We start from the raw sequence: 18,008 nt of genomic DNA, 5'->3' as shown, positions 1-18,008 counted from the left end.
TATTTTACACTAAAACCAGTCAAATTTAAATATACTGAGTGTAAATACATAAGTATTCTACCAATAAAATGACAAAATTGTGTTGATAGCAAAAATATTTATTTTAATCTCATCTGTATAGAAATTTGTCAAGCAGACCAGAACAGCACAACAACAGGGAACGTTTTTAACCATCACAGCATGAGTTCAGGCATGATTATAATATCAACACTGACATGAAACTAAAGTTCAACAATTCAGGGCACAAAACCTTCATATGGTTTCACCTCAGTTGCAAAGATTTTGCGAGTCACCGACGTCAGGGATACACAAAACATTTCATCTCATATATTTCCAGGTGTGCGCTCTCTGGTGACCGAACTCAACTCCATCTACTTGACATTACGTTTCTCAAGTTTTCTCAATTTGTTGTGATAAAAATGCAGTTTTTTTTTTCTTCTCAGAGAGGATATCGTGGTGGAAGGTGAGTGTAAAAAGTTTAGGATTTAATTTGGATTTATAATGGACTGTAAAGGATTAAACATAGGCTTTGATTTAAAGGTGAGCATCAGATTTCACCTCCGCAACATGAGACGCATGTGTTTAATATTCCGCACAGTAACAGTAATACAATAATACGAATGGCGTCTTCACTCTGAACTAGGATCGCAGCGATATTACGGTTTCAAGGATATTGTGGTTTGAAATTTGACGGTTATCATACTACGTACATTTGCTTTTGTACAGTAAGTAAATATTGAATCTTTGAAAAGTTATGAAAAAGTACTGAAATTTTGTCCACGACAAAGTGAGGGAACCTTTTTGTAAATGACAATAGTAATTATGTGATACCGTGATGCTGCAGTATTTTCGGAGATGTTTATCGTATCCTTAAAGTGTCATACTGTTGCAACCTGACCTTAACAAACTCCCATCACAAACATGTCGGGAAAACACAAGCAGCCAATCGCAGATCTTGCAGTCTGTCAACCCTGGAAGCCCCGATGACACATCAGCTACATCGTAGCCCGTGATGTGACCTCGTGAATTTCGTACAAAGTTCACAGACACCAGCGCTGATCTCTAAAAGCGGACCATATTGCATATTAAACATATGACTTTGGATAAAAATACTCTCCCTTTTTCGACATAAAGTGCTATGATATAAATACAGATGCATCCATCTCATGTCGTTGTTTTCCATAATATTGTGACATACAAAATACCAACGATAATTTGTTCATTGCCTCTTTGTCCCATTCATAAATAAACTCTCATCTTCATGCTGCAAAACCCCGGTGACAGATTAAAGTGCTCTCAGATCGACACACACACACATTTAGTCCCATATAAAAAAAAACTTTTTGGTCCAGTAACTCAAACAAGATGGAGGAAACACATATTCGAAGTTAATTTTAACGTCTTCATCCTTGCAGACTGGAATAACTGCAGCTGTACAAAATTCAGATTTGAGGATGCAGGTAAATTGATACACACCGTAGGATGCTGGTATACAAGTTTCCACTGGTGCATCAGCATACGGATATCTTTTTGTACTTTATAAAACTTTTCTGGAGTATTTACAGGTTTTACAGTTTGAAGAGGAAGTAGTCAGAGTTCTGTTATTGTTCAAAATATGCAAAAATACTAAAAAAGACTGAGCTTCGACTGATATGTCAGCAGCTTTATAAAATGAAGGCAAAACATATCCATTTGAATGTTAGCAGGCTACCTTAACATGCTAAATGTTGTGCTAACATGCTAATGTTAGGTTCGGTTCCATTGCTGCATTCAAATGGGCTTGTGTTCACGAGAAAAGCCGATATGAACGCCCTCTCTTGTGGTAACCACCATATTATGGTATGTTAGCTACGTTCTGAAAAATACAGCTGAGTTAAGTCAAGTTGTGCCTAGCCTAATGTTAGCATAACACTTATAGCATAGCAGTGTCAAGTTGTGGCTAAGCTAATAACGGACTGAAACATTTCGCAGGTAAACATCATATATGCTGTTGAGGTAACATGTCCACACAACATTAACATCAGTCCAATGTTAGAGTGTTACCATTAAACATTTTGTACGTTACGTTTTAAGCATGTTCATAGCATTAATGTACCATGCTACCATAACATTAGCAGAGACATAGCCACTGGAAACAGCTAGTTCCAGGCCTTATGCTAAGCTAAGCTAAACAGCTGCTGACTCTACTTTCATATTTGCCGTATGTATTCCTTGATGGACGTCACAAACGATAAAGTACCGGCTCCTAAACCTTTTGAAAATCACTAAATAATGAAATAAAAGACGGTCAGGCTACAACCAACTGACTGATATTATTAGGTTTGGAGCTTCGCAGCTAACATAGCTGAAATATTTTTAACCCTTTGAAACCTAAGCAAATTGTCTTGATTTCTTTCAAAACCATGAAAAGAAGGCTATGAGCAACTTCAGTAGCAAGAAAATTGTAAAAAATGCAAGAAAATTACCTGAATTAGCAAAAATAATAAATGTGAATAGTTTTTCTGGTGATCAAATTTTAAATATGTTATTAGAATAACAATAAATTTGGTTTTCTTGATATTTTTCCCCAAGTTCTTTGATAATTTTTTATTGAAACGTTTTCTATTTCCCTTTTAGCAAAGCTGTAGGCCATTTTCTTGTCACCTTGTAATATATATATATTTTTTTGCAATTTGCGGGACATTTTATGCCAAGTTGCTGTTAGCCTTTTTTCCATGTTTTTGAAAGAAATCCCGTTTCAAAGCTTTAAATACTTTATACTACTACTAAGCATCAGAAAAGTGATGTTGACCAAGGTTTTAAAGGGTTAAATAATGTTAAGGAAAACGCTTGATCTCAGCTCAAACACTTCCTCTTCTCTAAACAAGAACATATAAAAGCCCCATTTTCCTCTCAGATAATCACTGGAATAGTTTTGGGGTGTTTTCGGGAGCTTCAGTTTTGTCTCACGTGGTTTAAGGGACTTCCTGTTTGCTGAGGAGGACTTCCAGCAGACGCAGTTTTGCCTTGAGCTGTTTGTATTCCTGGTATTCCTCCTTTATTGGAGTACGATCCTCTTTTTGGCAGATTCTGTTGGTAAAACATAACAGTATCAGTAAAACCTTAAAGAAAGTAATACAACAAAATGATTGTATATATAACTGTATCATTTAAATAAACATAGAAAAAAGCAACGGGCTCAGTAGAGATCCTTGTGGCACTCCAGAGAAGCTTTTTGACAATACCACATCAACCACAAACTGCTCTTGGTGTATTTTCTACAAAACTAACAAACTATTTAACAACATCCCTAATTTCATATCTTTGAAATAAAATGTTATGAAAAATGTATCAATGTTTTTTCTTAAAAAGAATAAAGTAAGGCTGAGGCAGCAGAACCTTTAAATGTCAACTCAACATGTCTGATTATGAAATAATCATTTGTAACACATTATAAGTTATAAGTTGGCTTATTCATCAGGGAGCTCTGCAGTTTCAGATTTTACACCGAAAAGTCTGATCATTTAAAATATGAGTCAGATGAATATTTAATATAAGCAGTAAATAAATTAGAACATATATATATATATATATATATATATAATATAAATTATTATTACAAACGGGCTCCACCTTGGGTAGATTTTAAGACAATTTAAGCAGATTGCACTGATATTACCTCTTTATTTTTACTTAACTTTAAATGCTGGTGCCCAAATCACCTAAATCTGCCCCTGCACAGGTTGAGGTCTTGGTTCATCTCTCACCTTCCGGTCTGACGGTAAAACTCGTCCTCGAACTCTCTCAGAACTTTACGCCTGGTCTTCTTCTCTGCCCTCGTTTCCCGCAGACACTCCAGCAGCTGAGACCTGGTTTGGTGGGAGGACAGAGCCATGTTGCACTTAAAGTTTCCAACCATGTCTGTAAAAACATGTCCAAGCGGATGTTTGTGCCAAATTTGGAGATGTTTCCTCGAGATATGGTGGTCACAAGAATGTGACATAAGCAAAGTTACAGTGACCTTGACCTTTGAACTGTGACCGTCAAATTCTAACAAATCAAAAGATATTCCCATGTGACTTTTTAGATTTTATGATCACGAGAAATTTACTGATGCAAGGTCACGGTGACCCTAGACCACCAAATTCTAATCAGTTTATCGTTTAGCTCAAATGCATGTTTGTGCCAAATTTGAAGAAATTCCTTCGACATTTTCGTGTGGTGATATTTTATTCACCAGAAAGTGACAAATGCAATTTCACAGTAACCCATGGCCCCTTAATTCTTGTCAGTTCATAATTGAATTCACATGGACATTTGTGCCAAATTTGAATTTTTTTCTAAAAGGCAATCTTGAGATATCACATTGACGAAAGGTCATATTGAACTTGACAACCAAATTTGAATCAGTTCATCGATGTAATTCCCTCAATGCGTTCTCGAGATATCATGAGACAGAGATGGACGGATGGACAACTTGAAGACATGATGCCTCTGGCCACGTTTATCGCCCGCGAGGACGCACAGAGACACAGACCTGGATGCTTCGTGCAGGTTGGCCATGGTGAGAGCAGGTTTTTGATGGACGGCCTTCACCTCATCTAATGGGGACACGAAGGCTGGGTCGCTGTCTCGGTCGCTGTCCTCCTCGCCGGACACAGGTCGTGCCGCTCTATGAAGCGGCGGGACGGGAGGTTCATCGAGTGTTGTGGAGCTCGTGGAGTCTTCATCAGAGCCGTCCTCCTCCTCCTGAGAGACAGAGGAACGACAGAAACCTCTGCGGTCACAGCGATGAACAAAAGAAAACTAAACATAGGAACAACAACAAGATCTTTTCTAATCCAGAACATAAAGTGATACATAACCGAGCCCAAAAACAAAACCACAAAAATAATGTGAGTGTGTGTGTGTGTGTGTGCGTGTGTGTTTCTCACTATAGTGGGGATCGTCGGGCTGGCACACAGTAAACGTTTAATCATCTGGTATCGGTCGTACAGAGGCTTCACCAGGTTCTTCTCCTGTTTCGCTCCCTGAGAGACAGTGAGACAGACAGACAGGGGACAACTGATTAAAGGGATAGTTCACTTAAAACACAGCTCCCACACTAGGAGCTCCAGGCTACAAAAAGGCTAAAATCATAAGGCCAGTGACTCTTTTCAAAACAACTTGGCACGTTTGGGCTTCAGGACACTTGGAGTACTTTGGACAAGCAGTATGGAGACATTTTTTGGTTTTATTTTGTTTGTATGTTTTTTTATGTTTGAACCCTGGTCACTATTTACTTCAGTTGTTTGGGAAATGAGTGCAACGCCTTAATGGGGACTCAGTGTTTTGTGGACTATAAACTTCACCTGACTTTCCATGGGCATGAGGGTGAGTCGGTAATCACTGAATTTTCCTTTTTGGGTGAACTATCCCTTATAAAGCTATAGAGTTACCATAAAGTGCCTCTTGCAGAAACACAATATTATTTTCATGACTACTTTTTTATGTTTATTTGTGTATTTCTGTTCTGATATGATTTCTTGCACCATCCTCTAGATTGCGCTGTAACTGTACGTGAACAGCTGGACTCACTGGTCGGCCGTGCAGACTCTCGAAGTAGAGCAGACATTTCTGTAGAGTGATCTTCTCCAGCACCATCTGAGCCTGAGTCATCTCCTGCACACACAGAGGGGGAACAAAACGGAGCAAAAACAAAAGAAGAGTTTGGTGAGGAAGCGTTAGCTTGTTCTGCCTTTCAGTGCACGTCAGTGTTGATGTTACGACCTGTGTTGGGAAGATTAAGTGTGAAATGTGATAGCTTACAATTTACTAGTTACCCTGTTAAAAAGTTACGCTCATGCACACACACACGCGCTGCAGAGACGTCCGTCATAGCAACGCCAAATAAAAAAACGGGGAGTCAGACGGAGCAGAAAATGCACGGGGTTTAGTGAGGATGCATTCAGTGACCTTCATGTTCTCCGGCAGACCCAGAGCTTGTCTCTTCTCCTTCAGCCGTCTAAACAGAGACTCCACCGTCTCCTCAAGAGTGGGTTTGTGGTCCGGGGCCCCCTGCTGGCCGGAGACGTACCTGCAGGACAGATTGACGCTGACTGATGGATCTGACCTGAGGACCACGCTGTGTCCATGTGCAGTCAGTGTGTTGCCGTTTTGCTGTTACCTGCAGGTGTTCTCTGCTCCGTCCGTCTCCTTCGACTCAAACACAGACTGTCTGAGTCTCATCTCTGCAGAGGACACACACAAAACAAAATGTCTTCTTTACTACCCATTATGCATGTACATTTACTACATTCCCATTTCCATTATTCATTTTGCATTTATTGTTTACTGTCTACAACAAATCTACTTAATTTTATCTGATATATGTCATATTTCATCTATATTTTATCATATATTATATGTATTAATGTTATGTATTAATTTTTTTAACATGCTCTTTTAATGTATTTTGGTGATGTATTTTATTATTTGTATTATTATATTGTTAGTTTTCTATTTTGTATGTTATTATGAAATTGGAATTATAAAACAATAATTCTATAAAATAATAATACAAAATATATTAAAAATATTTTATAATAATTAAAAAAAGACAACTTTTAATATGTTCTACAAATTAGTTGGGGCCCAGGATTTAATTTTTCTTAATCGGAGACCTCTTTAAAAAAAATGGAGGTTTTAATCAGCAAACGCTGAAGGCCAAATATTTTAAATCTGTCAACAGAGACATGAACACATCAGGCTGATAGTTTTACCTTTGAGCTGTTTGCGAGCCTTCGCCAGTTCCCCCATCACTCTGATCATCTCTGGGTTGGAATATTTATCGTTGTGGGACGGCTGAGAAACAAAGAAACACACCATTAACATTTTCTCCACAGAACAGGACGAAAAACCTTTTTAAAATCATGAACGTAATGATTTTAAAACACTTGAAGGAACAAATTCATTCAGTTCAGAACACTAAATATTAAACAACTGAACTGATAGTTTAACTGAATGTAGAACATGCAGATGGATATTTTCATTTAAAATGTAACCGTTTTTAAACTTAACTTTAATTTTTGGTTACTTTAAAAGAAAAAAAAACTTCTTTAGAAAAATCACCAAAATTACATTTATCACAGCCAGAAACTTTTCTTGCAACTATTGTTGGATTTTTAAATTTCCAGCATTCCTTGAACACATCATTTGTTATTATACAGGTTTGTACATACATACATTCATACATTTTCAAAAACTTTCAGGGTACATTTTGTTTTCTAAATCGTTTCCAGGCCTGGAAATTGCCATTTGCAAACTTCATGACTCTTCCAGGTTTTTAATGACCGTACGAACCCTGTCTGTCGTAACTGTGCTCTGCAGTCAGCTGCTTGTACCTTGTAGTTCATCTCCTGCTCAAACTGATCCTCAAACCTGCGGACCCTCTTCTTCAGCATCTGGATCTGTCTGGTGAGGAACGCGATGGAGGAGGGACACTCTGGGTCCTCCGAGCCCTCGGCCCGGTCCCGACCCCGACACCTGGACACAAACAGGGACAGACAGTTTAGAAGCACACGTGCAGAATTATATTTCAATTATCTTGACGTGATGATCAAAAAAGAAGAAGGAGGAGGAGGATGGGTTTTACAGGACATACTCAACTTGTGGCTCGCACCCCCAACAGAGGTCCTAGCTAAGCCCTTAAAGTCCTAAAATCCTTGAAACATCCCTAAATCCTAGAAATGTTTTTAAATCCCTGAAATGTCCAAAAATCTTTGAAATATCCTAAAATCCAAAAAACCTCATAAAACCCTAAAAATGTCCTAAAATCTTAAAAACATCCTAAATCCTGGAAATGTCCTAAAATCGCTGAAACATCTTTAAAATCCAAGAAAATATTCTGTAATTCTAGAAATGTCCTAATAAACTAAAAATCCCCGAAAACGCTAGAAATTTCCTAAAATCCCAGAAACATCCTAAAAATCCCCTAAAATCCCAGAGGAGTCCTAAGATCCTAGAAACGTCCGAAAATACTAGAAAAAACCCATCCCAAAATCCTGATAATGTCCTGAAATCTTGAGAACATCTAAAAAATCCCCAAAATGTCTGTGAATCTTAAAATATTGTAGAATCCTAAAAATGTCCCTTAATCCTAAAAATGTCCTAAAATCCTGGAAACATCTTAAAAACCTAAAAATGTCCTTAAGTCCTACAGACATATGGTCTGCTGTGACTGGCCCCTGGCCTCCTGTGTGGCCCTCGTGTTGAGTGTCCCTGCTGTAGGACGTATTAATGCAGCAGACAGACAGACGGACGGACGGTGCTGCACTCTGACGGGATTTTATTTAAAATACTTTAACACCCAGAAATCACGTAAGAGGACGTTTGAGCAGCTGATCTGAGACCAGTCGTTGGATTTCCATGAAAACAGAAATCTGTCGTCCGTCACTCAAAACCAGGAACACGATAGCTTTAGAGCAACATGAAAAACATGTCTGAGAAAATGGAGTTTTACTCAACCGCCAACGTCCTCTTAGTGACCAAAAAACATAACGGCCAAAAGTATGTGGACAGTTTAACATCCGTGCCAACTGAACACGTCAATAAAATAAGAATAAAAACACATTTTTCGAGATTTAATCCATAAAATCTGATCCTGAGTCAGACAACTAAACATGGGACTGCTCAGGGTGGACAGACAGGTGGACAGGTGAGACAGACAGGTAGACAGGTGAGACAGACAGGTAGACAGGTGAGACAGACAGACAGGTGGACAGGTGAGACAGACAGGTAGACAGGTGAGACAGACAGACAGGTGAGACGAACAGGAAGGTGAGACAGACAGACAGGTGAGATGGACAGACAGGTGAGACGGACAGACAGACAGGGGAGACTGACTGTATGTACTGCTGGCTGCAGGGCGGCGACGGCGCCGTGTCGGGGTCGGAGTTGAACCTCAGGCTGTGGCTGAGGCTGGAGCAGCGGGGGGAGGGCAGCGGGCTGGGGCCGCCCGCCAGGAGCTGCAGGAGAGCTCCGCCTCCTCCCTCTCCTCCCCCTCCCCCCTCGCCTCCAGGGCTGCTCCTCTGCGGGGAGTAGGGGGAGTGGTGAGGGCTGGGGGGCGGGACTGCGTCGGGGGTCAGGGGCTGCTGGCCGGGGTGGATGGAGGCAAACGGCTGGTGTCTGGGAGACTGCGGAGGCCGGGTCAGGACCGTCAGCGGCTCTGAGGAGACGCACAAACACGTGTGATCGCGTTTAAGGAACCTTCAAGTTCTGTGAACATCTGTCAACAACTTTAAATCTTCTCCTGAAACATGTCGTACAGAATCATCTTAAGGGTCCTGAGAAACCCCTTAATGACCTCGAAAGTCCGAAATGATCATTAGAACCAAATAAAGGATCTCTGCAGCACCCTCAGTGATCACTACAACCACCTCAGGGATCTGTAGAAGCACCATAAAAACCTCCGAATGGACTAGATCCAACTAAAGAATCTCTAGAACGTCCTCCGTGAACGCTAGAACCACCTTTAAACAAAAAACTACAGGATTAATCTGCATCCTTTCATCATCGTCATTAAAAATCTAAATTTTCTTTTTTTTCTTGAGCTTCAGTGAATGCAACATTTGTAAAACATATATGCATGAAACGGGGCTCTGTTTCAGGGATTTATTATTTTGGTATTGATTCTTTGAAAATTGGAATGAGATTTATTGATTATTGTTTTTATTATTATTGATATAATTTTATTATTATTATATTTAGAAACTAAACATATGGACACATGCATGAGATGCAGTCATGTTTATATGATTTGTTATTCTACTCTGCACAGAGCGATTAAAATTTGATCACAAAAAAACAACAAAAAAATAAATGTGATGAGGGAGACGTGCGTATGAGTCGAGCAGATTCGGTCAGTGTCAGAGTGTTTTACTTCTGCATGCGGCGCTATAAATAGCAGCAGAACACACACAGACACGGAGCGAGGCTGCTGGCGTGCTGGTGGCGTGCTGGTGGCGTGCTGGTGGCGTGCTGGTGGCGTGCTGGTGGCGTGCCATGCAGAATGAGCAGACTCACCACAAACACGGATGAATATGTCTGAACCACATGGACGGCAGTCAGTGTTTTTAGCGTGTAGCGTGATGAGATCATGTCAGTCTGTGCACCAGCGTCTGATTACACGTAACCTGTTCGTGTCACGGAAAATCTGTTTGTCGATTAAAATAAACTTAAATTCAGGAGCAACACAAATGCAAACAATTCTTCTTTAAAGGGAAATTTCATTAAAGGGATGAGTTAAAATATGTCAGTGGGAGCATTTATTGGTCTGGTGCAGCCCAGTGCATTGTGGTAGTTGTAGGTTTTTTACGTCTTCAGCAAAAGCGTCCTTTTTCTCTGTTTTTTCTGACCGTGCAGCACCAATTTCAAAAGTTTTTACGTCTCTCTGCTGCAGGGACGGGCCAGGTTTATGTGAGGAGTCTCTCTATGTTGGAGAATTCAAAAACTGTTTTCACATGCAGGAGTACTCCCGAAAACCTGGAATCAGACGTGGATGTGACTGAGTGGAAGGGACACCAAACCAGAGATACTTAACTTACTTGGGGGGGCACTTTTTCAAAAGTCGCAGCAGCCCCAAACATGTTTCTAGGAATTTAGGGGGTTTCTAGGATTTTTTGACACTTCTCAAATTTTAGGATGTTTTTAAGATTTTGAGACGTTTCTTAGAGTTTCAGGACTTTTCTAGGTTTTAAGAATGTTTCTGGGACTTAAGGGCGTTTCTCAGATTTCTCAATTTATCTAGAATTTTAGGTAATTTCTTTAAGACCTCTAGGATTTTAAGTCCTTTCTTAGATGTAAGGACTTTTTAAGACTTTTAGGATGCTTCTAGAATTTTAGGACATTGCTCAGATTTTAGGATGTTTCTAGGATTTAAAAAAAAATTCAAGGATTTTAAGACCTTTCTAGGATTTAAGATGTTTCTACAATTTTAGGACATTTCTGAGATTTCCTAAATTGAATAACGTTTCTCAGGTTTTAGGCTATTTCTAGAATTGTAGAACATTTCTAGGATTTTAAGACCTTGATATGATTTTAGGACAGTTTTAGGATTTTAAGACATTTTAAAGATTTTAATACATTTTAAGGATTTTAATACATTTTAAGGCCTTTTCCAGGATTTGAGATGTTTCTATGATTTTAGGACATTTCCAGGATTTCAGGATGTGTCTAGAATTTTAAAAGATTTCTTTTCAAACATTGGGGTCTCAGCTGGGACCTCGGTCTGGGGGTTTGGGGGATCCTCCGCTCTAACTTTATTGATCCATAAGCTTTATTTTGATGCTGTTTTACTCACTCTGGCAGCTAATGAATACTGATGAAATACAAAAACGTTCCCAGTGTGAATCACTTTATTTTTATTGTGAATTAGAAAATGACTGGCAGGTCATCCACCACCTTTTTGGGGCCAGATTTGGCCCACTGGCCGTAAGTTGAGGGTCACTGCCCTACGTTATTGGACAGACAGGTGTGTGGACAGAAATACAGGTGCTACTTACCTGGGGGGCTGTTTTCGTCAGCAGGGACGCTGTGGCAGAGAGCCAGCGTCTTCCCTTCCTTCCCTCCGAGCTCCACCGACCCGCAGGGGCTCTTCTGCTCCTTGCTGCCCAGGGCAGGGGGGCTCTCCTCAGGGGACGGACCCAGAGAGGGGCCCCCCTCCACCTCCAGCGCCTGGAGCTTCAGCAGAGAACTCTGCAGGCAGAAGCAGAACATGCCAGACACACTGACCCAGAGATTAACCGGGTCCCAGGAGGAAGCTGTGATACTGGAGGCAGTGCAGTTACTGTTGGGCAGTTAGGTGATGCTTCAGATCACCGATTCCAGATATTAGCCAGATCCCAGTCTCTGAAACACCACATGTGAGACTCGCTGAATAGTCAGTTTGCTTAGATGGATATTAAAAGAGGCTTGCTGTTAAGGAAGTTGTCCGTCCCCAAAATCCAAAATATGTGATGATCAACCACCTTTCCATGAATTAGTCAGGTATCACCCTGTGAAGTGCCACGATGCCTCCCCTCTTGTCCAGCTCTCCCAGAGATTAGTCTGTTACGCTCCACATGTAAGTGAACAGTCCAGAAATCTTTTCCTGTCCTCTCACCAGTGATTAGTCAGCTCCAGTACCTGCAAAGCGTGCTGTGCATCAAAGAATTCACCTTATTCTTGCCTTGTCCCGGCGTTTTCAGCGTGCAACAGTCCAGGAATTAGTCATCTCCGGTGTGACTGAGCTGAGAGGTTTTGAATTTTCATTCTCTCGTTCTTCACGTTCACTGATGATGATGCTGCGCTGGTATCCCCCTCCCCTCTCTCTCTGCCTCCTATTAGCTGTCCGCCGCTCTCGCCCTCCCTCTTTGGATTACTCATCCTCAGGCTTGTGAAGGAGAGAGGATGGAGGGAGGACGGAGGGGAGGAGGGGAGGAGGGGAGGTGACGTTGGCTCACCCGACTCCTCTCAGAGAGAGAGAGGGAGAGAGACATACGGGAAACATGCCGCTCTCTTCCTGATCGTGAGGTTTTTCCCGCATCAGTGGGGGATGGGCTTGTTGCTGACATCACTGTGTGTGTGTGTGTGTGTGTCTCATTCATAAAAAAGGGAGGAGGTCAAAAAGGAGGAGGAGGAGGAGGAGGAGGAGGAGGAAGGAGTTACACCCCCAACATCCAATATGTGTGTCAGAACTGTCTGTGCCAACGAGAAAATTAATACTCGTCGAACTTACATGAAAATATAAAATAAATACAGTTGAAAAGCGTGTCGTCCGCTGCTCAGAGAGTCAGATGTGAGGGACTCATCTGCAGCAGTGCTACTCAATTTATGGCCCGCAGGCCAAATCTGGCCCCCAATAAGGCGCTCATTGGCCCCCCAGTCATTTTCTAAATCACAATAAAAATAATTCAAACTGGAAAGCAGAAAGACTGGGACACCAGGCCGCCAAATCACTAAATCAGCAACAGAGCACAGCTGGATGAGAGACGGAGCGATAAGACGTCCTATTTATAATGAGAGCGGAGCGGACACCCGTGGAGACACCCGTGGAGACACCCGTGGAGACACCCGTGGAGACACCCGTGGAGAATGAAAGCAGCAGAGACACTGGTGGAGACACCGGTGGAGAATAAGAGCGGACAAAAAGTTACCTAACAAAATTCACCAACTTCATCTTTATGTCTTTAGTGCGCCTGCTCTGTGGGCCAGTATATCCGGGTATTTTGCACTTATTCTACACCTATAAAATACAGCTTTTGTTTGTTTGTTTTGCTCGACCTGCCACTGAACAGCTGTAATAGGAAAAACGTGGCCCCGCCTACATGGCTGTATCCAGGCTTCCTGTAATAATCCATGGTTTGAGTGCAGACAGACAGAAAAACGGCACTAATGTACAGATTAGTTAGATTATTTGTTATGTTATATTTTGATTTCAGTGGGCCGTCTGTTAACGTCAGTTACATAACTCCTCAAAATTCTTGAAAAGTTTCACATCAACAATTTAAAACGGACTGCCTCTAAATCCTGCTCTCATGTTTTACCTTTGAACTTAAACAGCACTGCACCCCAACAGAATATGTGAAGAGAAAAAACTGCAAAGACTATTCATATTTTTATGGGAAATAATTTTGTTTGACTATCAAAGAACTCATAAATTAAGGATGATGTCCTTAATTTCAGACTCCCTGGCTTGTTCAAAAGTTGCACTGTTATTTTTTTATGGAAATGATTATAACTGTTATGTGCCTCTGGTGTAAATAAAGATCTGGGGGAAAAAAAGGTGTGTGCAGGCAGCCATGTTTGGATGAGGTAACACCAATTTGGTGGCCTGTTAGTGGGCCAATGGGAGCACAGAAACAATTAAAACTAATGTGGGAGAAACCCAGCAAATGTCGTCTACTGTGTCCTTGCAACATTAACTACGGGTAGGTACTGCTGCTATTCTCGTTACAGATTCGTTAATTGCAATGTTTGCTTTGCAGAAGTTTCTTCCCTGGTTCAATTAAGTGGCGTAACAGCCAAACTAAACAAAATGCCAATTAAGTCTATTTTATTGCAGAGTCAAGTGCACTTAATGTGAGCCGAATTTTTCAGTATAACCCATAGATGTATAAGGAGGCCCATAATTGTGTTGACGAGTTGAAAAATTGTCTAAAAAGCAAAACGACGTTAAATTGCCGTCATTTAAAAGCGGGGGCTTCTTTTGGTAGCGGTTTTGGGATTGGCTCGCGAAGCTCGTTTTAGAAATCGTGAATTTACGTTATTTTGTTTATGTGTAACTAATAAATGTCTCCCTAAATTGAGTTTGACATACTTCCCCTAACATTTGGGTGTTTGCTATCAAATCGGCACACAAATAATTAGCTTATAACGTGTTTACGTTGTCTGCAGGGAGAATGTTTCACGGTTAAACAAACATTATGAGGCTAATGAAATTTGGGGATTGACTCGCCAGACTCCATTTAAAATTCCTCTGAATTAACGTAACCTTGTCTGTAGGCAACTAAAATATCGTTTTGAAACAATTTCAAAATATTTTTAGACTAACTATGGGTCCTTGGATAAATTCGGGATTTAAAAAATTCCCAATGAACATATAAAAAAGATAATACTGATAATAACTGACATTTTCACAGTCTGAGTTATGTCACTGTGAAAAGCATTGCAGCCAAATCAAACAGGTTATATACAAATTTAATCAGATCGATTACCGATTATCGATTATTATTGTGTACAATATGTATGCCGAATTACTCAGTAAAACCTTTAGATTTAGAAAATGCCCGTTTGTTACGTTGACGAAGTTTGAAATGTTGCCGAAAAGCTAGATAACGTAAGATCATCAGGGAATGGCTCGCCAGACTCCCTTTAGAAATCATGTGAATTTATGTGGTCTTCTTTAACTAAAACATCTTTCTAAAATGATTTTAAGATAATTTAGGAAGCACGTTAGCTCTTAGAATAAATTCGGCATAGAAACAACCCGCCAAATAAAATTTCAATAAATAATCATAATTACAAAAAATAAAATAAGCAACCTAAAATTTGAGCATCAAGGTAACATCAGGTGCAGCAAACAGCAAATATACCAGTCTAATAAAATGTATCGCTGCTCATTGTGTACAATATGTATGCCGAATTACTCAGTAAAACCTGACGTTTTAGACAAAGTCATTTTATCACGTTGACGATGTTTCAGAGGTTGCAAAAAAGTTAAATATCGTAAAGGTATTAGGGAATGGCTCACCGGACTCCTTGTAGAAATCCCGTGAGTTTACCTAACTTTTGTTTGTGAGCGACTAAAATACCTTTTTAAAACGATTTAAAGATTAAATTCGAATCACTTTAGGCCTAAAGGTAAATTCGGCACATATAGCAATCCTCCAAGCAAGACATTTAAAAAATATCTATATTTGGAGCTCTTTCACTGTAACAATAGGTGCACGGCCGCCAAGTCAAACAGGAAATATACCAGATTAATCAAATGTACAGCCGCTTATAGTGTACAATATGTATGCCGAATTACTCGGTACAACCTCTGGATTTAGAAAAAGTATGTTTGTAATGCTGAAGAAGTGTGAAACTTTGCCGAAAAGCAAAACAACATTTAATTGTCAGAAGTTTGGACTCATTTGTTGTCATTGTTGTCATTTCCTACATATTACATAGAGCTGCGTGTTTGCAGAGTAATTCCTCTTGAAACTACAACCTTACATGACATTAATTCGTGGATGACATCAATATGTTCATTTAAAATGAACAAGTTTTAAGTCAAGTTAACACTCACGTGCAGCGGCGCCATGGGTCCCGTGCACACGGCGGTTACACGCTGACGCCTCGCGGCCAGTCTGCAGAATACAAGTTAAAGAAAACAAAAGGAAGTTTGCTTTCACTTCCTGTTTTCATTTCAGCAAAACGTCTGAGTGACGTTCAGAGCGCAATATTTCACTTAAAAGAAGCACATTCACTCCTGTTAAACAATGTACTAAAAAAATAAAAATGAAAACGATAAAAAGCTATCTTTTATTCTGTTAAATATATTATTGTTCTAATAAATAAATAATGAATGTAATCTTTAACTTTACTAATTCTTGTGTTATTGTATTTTGTCTTTTTTCTTTTTTGTGTGTTTTTATTTGTACTCATCCCCCAAATAAGTTAAAAGTAAATTTGATAAGGGTTTTTTTTTTTATTGCTGTACATCGGGTTTAGTACATTTATTTAGTTTTTTAAATTAATTTATCCTTTCTAATTTTGTTATTCATTTTTATAAAAATCCATTTTAATGTGTTCTATATTTTCCCTTAGTTGAGAAAAAATGTTATTGTTATTGCTAAATTGTTGTGCATTAGTTGCAAATATATCAAAAGTGCGCAAATATAGTATAGAGTGCAAATAAAACAAAATATAGACCACACAGCTTATCAGTAAGGTGCAAAGACCAAATGTGCAGAAAGAAATATAAACTGGTTGTGAGCAGGTTAACACCAAAGTGCAATTTAAGCAGTGTGAGTGCAGGACTGAAATGCACCTCCTCCTCCTCCTCCTCTTCCTCCTCCTCCTCCTCGTCCTCATTTGTCTCCTTTCCTTACAGCTCCTGACATAGCAGCTGCTTTGCATAGAAGTCCCACAATCCTCAGCTTTGGACCAAAACCAGGACCTTGGTCAGAAACAGAGCAGGGAGTGAGGTCTCTGAATCCAGCCATATAAACACGACACGTATTCATCAGTGGTCAGGCTGCAGTCTGTTGTTTTGCTCTGTCTTTTAAAAATGTTTACATCACTTAACCCATGGCTTAGACAAAGTGTAGACTGAAAGCCTCCAAATAGGAAAAAAGAGCATGAAAAAAATGTGTTACAGCAAGTAACACATGTACTAAACTGGGAACGATACAGAGAAGATTAGCATGGCCCCTGGTGCAAGGATGACACGCAAAATCGTGAAGCGTTCTCACTTTTCATAAAAATATATTTTTATGATTTATAAATATAGTGATATTTGATATTATGTCATGATATGACTGATATTTCAGATTTATTAAAAATATTTGTTAAAACAGCGCCCCAATGGTTCATCAGTAACAGTTCAGGCAGAGAGTGGTACTGCAGCTGCAGCATTAGAGACAGAGAAGTGTTGATCGTCCATAAACTGAGGTTACAGCTGTGTGCCTCCTCCTCCTTGACCTGTGACCACCAAAATTTAATGAGGTTGTCGTTGAGTCAAAGCGGACGTTTTTGCCAAATTTGAAGAAACTCCCTCAATGCATTCTTGAGATATCGCTATTACAAGAATGAGATGAATGCAAGGTCATGGTGATCTTGACTTTTGACCACTGAATTCTAATCAGTTCATTCGTAAGTCCAGGTGGAAGTTTGTGCTAAATTTGAGGAAAGGCCCTTGAGGTGTTCCTGAGATTTGCATTTAGTACAAAAATGAAACAACCACAAGATCATGTTGACCTTGACCTTTGAACACAAATATTAATCTGTTCATCTTTGAGTCCAAGTTCAAGAATTCATTATAGTTAATTAAAACCAAACTAAAAAAAAAAAACTACAGAAGAAGTTTGAAAAAAGTTTTTACTAAACTGAAATAAAAATGAAAACTGGACCTTAGAAAAAAGAAAACAAACTATACGATAATTTTATATATATATAGTAAATTTCTTTAGTTTTAGTCTTTGTCAATCTGGTAAAATTTATTAAAACAACCATAAGATGCATTAGAAGGCACTATTAAAAAAATAACTCATACAAAATAAACTCAGACTAAAATAATTCTAATAATAAAAACTAAACTAACACAAGCAAACCCACTATGAACAACTATGAACTGACTATACAGCAGTTTCCAAGGCAGTTAAATTTGACTCCTGATCAACTACAGCTGCCTCTTTGAAACCCACTGTACACTGACATAACTTTTTTTATGCTGCTTTTGCACGCCTTTCACGCATGTTGAAGCCTTTGAACCCTGAGCATATTGGGTAAATAAAAACTAGAATTAT

The 18,008-nt window shown here is 39.6% G+C and overlaps 1 protein-coding gene and 1 non-coding gene across 2 annotated transcripts; one reads left to right on the top strand and one right to left on the bottom strand.

Moving 5' to 3' along the window:
• Positions 1 to 25: 25 nt before the first annotated feature.
• LOC121958734 (protein FAM13C-like) lies at positions 26 to 15,856 on the bottom strand. The gene is made up of 12 exons (XM_042507839.2): positions 15,788 to 15,856; positions 11,520 to 11,712; positions 8,863 to 9,184; positions 7,362 to 7,503; positions 6,741 to 6,822; positions 6,146 to 6,209; positions 5,935 to 6,055; positions 5,557 to 5,640; positions 4,914 to 5,009; positions 4,517 to 4,728; positions 3,747 to 3,848; positions 26 to 3,069 (listed from the first exon to the last, which is right to left on the bottom strand). Exons 1-12 carry the CDS (start codon positions 15,800 to 15,802, stop codon positions 2,955 to 2,957), a joined length of 1,548 nt encoding a protein of 515 aa, XP_042363773.2. The 5' UTR covers positions 15,803 to 15,856; the 3' UTR covers positions 26 to 2,954.
• A 996-nt stretch (positions 15,857 to 16,852) lies between these two features.
• Positions 16,853 to 16,960, top strand: LOC121959396 (U6 spliceosomal RNA). Its single transcript, XR_006106906.1, has one exon. It is a non-coding gene; the product is annotated as a U6 spliceosomal RNA (small nuclear RNA).
• Positions 16,961 to 18,008: the final 1,048 nt, after the last annotated feature.

This window comes from Plectropomus leopardus, chromosome 19, assembly GCF_026936395.1.
Source record: "Plectropomus leopardus strain MGB_pleo_1.0 chromosome 19, ASM2693639v1, whole genome shotgun sequence".
NCBI lineage: Eukaryota > Metazoa > Chordata > Actinopteri > Perciformes > Serranidae > Plectropomus > Plectropomus leopardus.
The sequence above is the reverse complement of the archived record's forward strand: the minus strand, read 5'-3'. Positions and strand labels throughout refer to the sequence as shown.